General features: G+C 34.9%; 1 protein-coding gene across 1 annotated transcript in view; it reads right to left on the bottom strand.

Annotated features, from left to right (window-relative positions):
• The window catches only part of LOC110291974 (arylacetamide deacetylase-like 2), a 14,782-nt gene extending 10,234 nt beyond the window's left edge, over positions 1 to 4,548 (bottom strand). The window contains exons 1-3 of the mRNA XM_021159153.1: positions 4,411 to 4,548; positions 2,411 to 2,633; positions 1,143 to 1,212 (exon numbers count right to left, since the gene is read on the bottom strand). Of these exons, the coding sequence (XP_021014812.1) occupies positions 1,143 to 1,212; positions 2,411 to 2,633; positions 4,411 to 4,548 (431 nt within the window). The remainder of the gene's footprint in view (positions 1 to 1,142; positions 1,213 to 2,410; positions 2,634 to 4,410) is intronic.

Here is a 4,548-nt window from a genome sequence, read left to right as displayed (position 1 = left end):
CATATGTATCAAAAGATGGCCTAGTTGGCCATCACTGGAAAGAGAGGCCCATTGGACATGCAAACTTTATATGCCCCAGTACAGGGGAATGCCAGGGCAAAAAAGTGGGAATGGGTGGATAGGGGAGTGGGGGGGGTAGGGCATGGGAACTTTTGAGCTAGCATTGGAAATGTAATTGAGGAAAATACGTAATAAAAAAATGGAAAAAAATGAAGTGTCTAAGTTTTTTTAAGTAGCATAATATCAACCAAGAACATTAAAATATTTCACAGTAATTACAAAAATACCTAAAAACTATAGAATGCTTAAACTATATATACCTTATTTAATTGTTTAAAAAATTCTTTAAGTTGTGATGTGGAAATATTGGTTAATTATAACGAGGAAAGCAAACTATCATTACTGTTTAGAAATTTCTCAGACATGTAATTCCACTTGTTTTGAAGAGGTAGCTGTAAACAAGACAGTACTGAACTTTCTAGTCTTTGCTACTTAACTCTACAATATCATCAGTCAAAATTCTTTTTAGCATTTCTGCACAAGTCTAAAGTTTTGTAAACTAATTTCTGTATTATAATATCTGTAAGTAAAAGCTAATCTTCTCCAACTTCATGATAGGATTTAAGAAGTGCTGTATACACCAATTAGGTCATAAAGTAACAGGCATATATAAAACTTTCCAGTATATTTTTAGACATATGAGCAGTAAAAGTCATAAAATACTAAGAGCTGTCATATAAAAGATTCTTGCAATATTAGAATGGTCCCTGCATTGATTATAATATTAATGAACCCTGGAATAATTCTATTACACATTGTTTTTGTTATTATGTCAAATAAAGCCCAAAACCTCCCAGATATGATGGATATACATTGTAGGTATATTACCTGTGTAGGCTTTATGTTCTCAGAGCTATCACTGCTCTATGGACAAAGATGCTTACTTCTCTGTATCTCATGTGTGTCTACCATGGCAGAGATGAAAGCAAAATTGTGCCTGTTGAAGAATCACTGATATTATAGTACTAAGAAAAAGAATTATAAATAAAAATCCCCCAGCAGTAGCCCAGCCACCATTGAGGACTGTGAGACTTGGATTATAAACAAAAGACCACAAAACTAAAGATTGCCAGGTCTCTTACTCTGGAGCCATAACAACAGCATCAAGTTTGTTGGATGTCCATCGGTTTACAGAATCATAAGGCAGCATCTCTGGAATGGAAGAAATAAGTGTAGAGCAGAGCTGCATAAAAGCCAAGCAATTTTCATCTAGACACATCACCCATACACATCTATAAATCATAGATTATTTGAATTGTGGTTACTTGATGGAAACCTGTCCATTGACACTTCTGTCACCTCATGTAGGAAAACTGGAGTAACAAGACCATTATATCTCCTGCCTACTAAATTACTCCTGAGCTGGGCCAGAAGACAAATTCAGTTTGGTCACAATGAAATAAGCAAGCTGCGACGTTCTGATGACTTGCTGTGTTCTCTCAGAAAACTTCCACTGGGTTCTTTTTGTTGCTCACTCATATGACCCTCGCTGCAGAGCACAGTCTACAAACATGCTCTGTTCTTGTCTGGGGTCAGTTTTATCAGGAGAAGGCATATGCCTGAGCAGTGTGGAAAGAAGCTACACCAGACAATATTGCACCAACGGTGACCACGGACAATGGTGAAGATCATAATCCCAAAGCTTTAGAAGTAACAAATCATTCTTTGTTGATTTTTATTTCTGGAAGAAGAAAAAGTGTATGCCTCGACTCTCTTGAAATAACTCCTGTCATATCCATTAAACTGGCTTTACATCAGAACTCTAGAAATAAGTTGAAGACAATATAATCATCACTGTAATATAAACCAGATTGTAATATAATTAATCTTTAAAGATCTTTTGGAGTCCTTGTAATTCTTAATAATGGAACTTTAACTTACTATATATACTTCTTGGGGTAATTCTTTAAAAAAAAAAAAAAAAAAAAAGCTCTTTTCCCTTATGCAAAGCTTAAACTTTTAAGTAAAGTCATTCATATTTAATACATTTACAACTAAACTTTAAGTTACTTTTCTGAATATAAGGGAAAATATAGTTGTAGTTAAATCAGTCAACATATTCATGCTTGTATCTAGTGATTATACAAAGAGGTGGGAATAAGTTAGGGTAAATTTATGATCAAATCTTAACAGAAAACAATGTCAAAATTCATTGTGAAAACACAATCACTTAAAGAGAATAAAATTGTATTCATGCTGTAAAACACAAGCATAATGACTACTATCAACTGTTTAAGGGGAAAACTAAATCACTGCGGGAAAAAGTGTATCAAGGTCATGAGAATGCACAGTGTTCCATTTACTCTAATAAATGCAATCAAGTGAAACCTACATTTAAATCCATACTTACTGAAGCTTCCCAAGATATAGGCGCCACCATGAATGTAAATCACAGCTGGTCTCTGTTTTTCAGACTTTCTTTTGGGTAAATACAGACGAACAGGAATGTCACTGAAGTCTGTGTCGATCACTGTAATGTTTTCATCTGAAACTGGCTTTGTGTTTTGAGCTTCCATTAATATGGCAAAAAACTCTTCAAATTTCATAAGACCCATATTTTCCAACAATGTACCCTATTACAACAACATCCAAATGTAAACATTAATATTTAAATGTTAGTAATAGTAAATGCACATAGGAATTAAATGGGAAAAAAGTTAGTAGGTAGTGTTTGGGGCAATGGGCTACGCGCAGACAGCCTGGTTTCCAGTCAAGGCTAGATCTTGAACCCCAGGACCCGATAGTGATAATTCACTTACATGGGAAGGAAGGAGTTCTCTCATGTCTCGTGGGCCCTGGCTTCTGTCGGAGTTACCAGAGTTACCCGCCCCCACAACCCAGACAAGAGAGGCATGGCTATCAGCCACTTAGGAATAGCACCAAGCCCTCCCACATTCAAATAAGGCTTCCCCCAAACTCTCAGTCCAAGTCAATGAGAGGTGCCTGCTGTCAAACCCTAAATAACCCCCAGAACTGTATATAGAGCCATGCAGGGAATTAAAGGTATGTGAGAACTATTCCTTTGTCTGAGCCTTTTGTTCCAAGAGCTGTAACACTCCGGAAGATCTCTTCTCTCCACCTGAGGTCCTGTCGAATTCCTCACTGCAGATTCTCTTTATTAAGCTCATCCAAATATGTGTGCTTGATCTTCCTGGAATAATGGGATAATGGATTATATTCTACGTTGTAAATTAAAATAAGCATCCTCTCACTTAGGTTGCTTTTGCCAGGGTATATTATTACAGAAATCAGAATGATAATAGGGCAGTTGCTTAGCATGGGGAGATCACCATCCTTCTGCAGCAAAATAGCCATGTCTTCCTCATCTACCATCCATTGCTGCATCTTCTCTGACTATTGACTCTTTGTCTACTTCCCAAACATTCCTATTTTCATAATAGCCAAAGGCTTCCTAACAGAAGCATATTTTGGTTAAAGAGAATGAGACGTATTCATGAGTTCAGATTTAGGCACTGCCATTAATAAAGTCTCAATCCCAACAACATGGACCTAAAGACAAACAACAGAAGCAGAAGCTGCCAAAATGTGGCCTTTAGGTGATGTGGGTTTGTGAGGCATGTCAGGGTGTATGTGCCATATAGCACACTTTTTGCTCGAAACAGAAATGTGCCCTACTCATGAGTACACAGAGTAGCTTTCTAGTGGATTTTACAGATAAGCTATTATAACACACAAATACATAAGCATATAGAACAGACATCTCTATAATTATTACACAAATAATTGTTGAATTATATGAAAAATAGAAGTAAATGCCACTATCAAAATATTATTCTGATTATTACAATATAACTTATTTAATATCAACATAACACTTGCATAAAGTTGTAACGAAATTATTACTATTGAGTTGATAATTAACACAGTTAATATTGATCATATATTTGGCATAAGAATATTTTGAATATAGGAAGCTTATGAATTACCTTTAAAAGGGGAAAGATACTAAAACAATGAAAAGTTTAATATATACAAACTTTTATAATCTGAATGGTCTATACACATGAGTTTAAGAAAATATGTGAGCCGAAAAAACATCAAGTATACTTAAACATCTGAACAACTACCAAAATATTCTTTTAGGAATACTAGTTCTTTTGTGTCATCAATATGTTATTAACTTTACAAATAGCATCTTTAAAACACTGTGATTCCTTCAATAGTCAATAAAGCATATTAATGATTAGCTCAAATGTTAACCACATGAACTATAGTAATTTGTAGATGTAGCACTAAAGAAAAGCAAAGTATCTTTCAAAATACTGATGAAAGAAAATTTCATATCTATTCATAACAAAATTTCCCAATTTCTCAGGAAAAAAGTATTACCATAAGTGCTGATATTTTCATTCCAGCATGTATGACTCTCACTTTCCATGGCTCTTCAACGTTTTCTGGTATGGGTATATAAGTCTGATAAGCAAGGAAGATAAAAAAGAATCCAAAGCACAGAGTTTTGTACCTCAT

Source organism: Mus caroli, chromosome 3, assembly GCF_900094665.2.
Source record: "Mus caroli chromosome 3, CAROLI_EIJ_v1.1, whole genome shotgun sequence".
NCBI classification, from domain to species: domain Eukaryota; kingdom Metazoa; phylum Chordata; class Mammalia; order Rodentia; family Muridae; genus Mus; species Mus caroli.
This window is presented reverse-complemented; position numbering and strand designations above follow the sequence as displayed.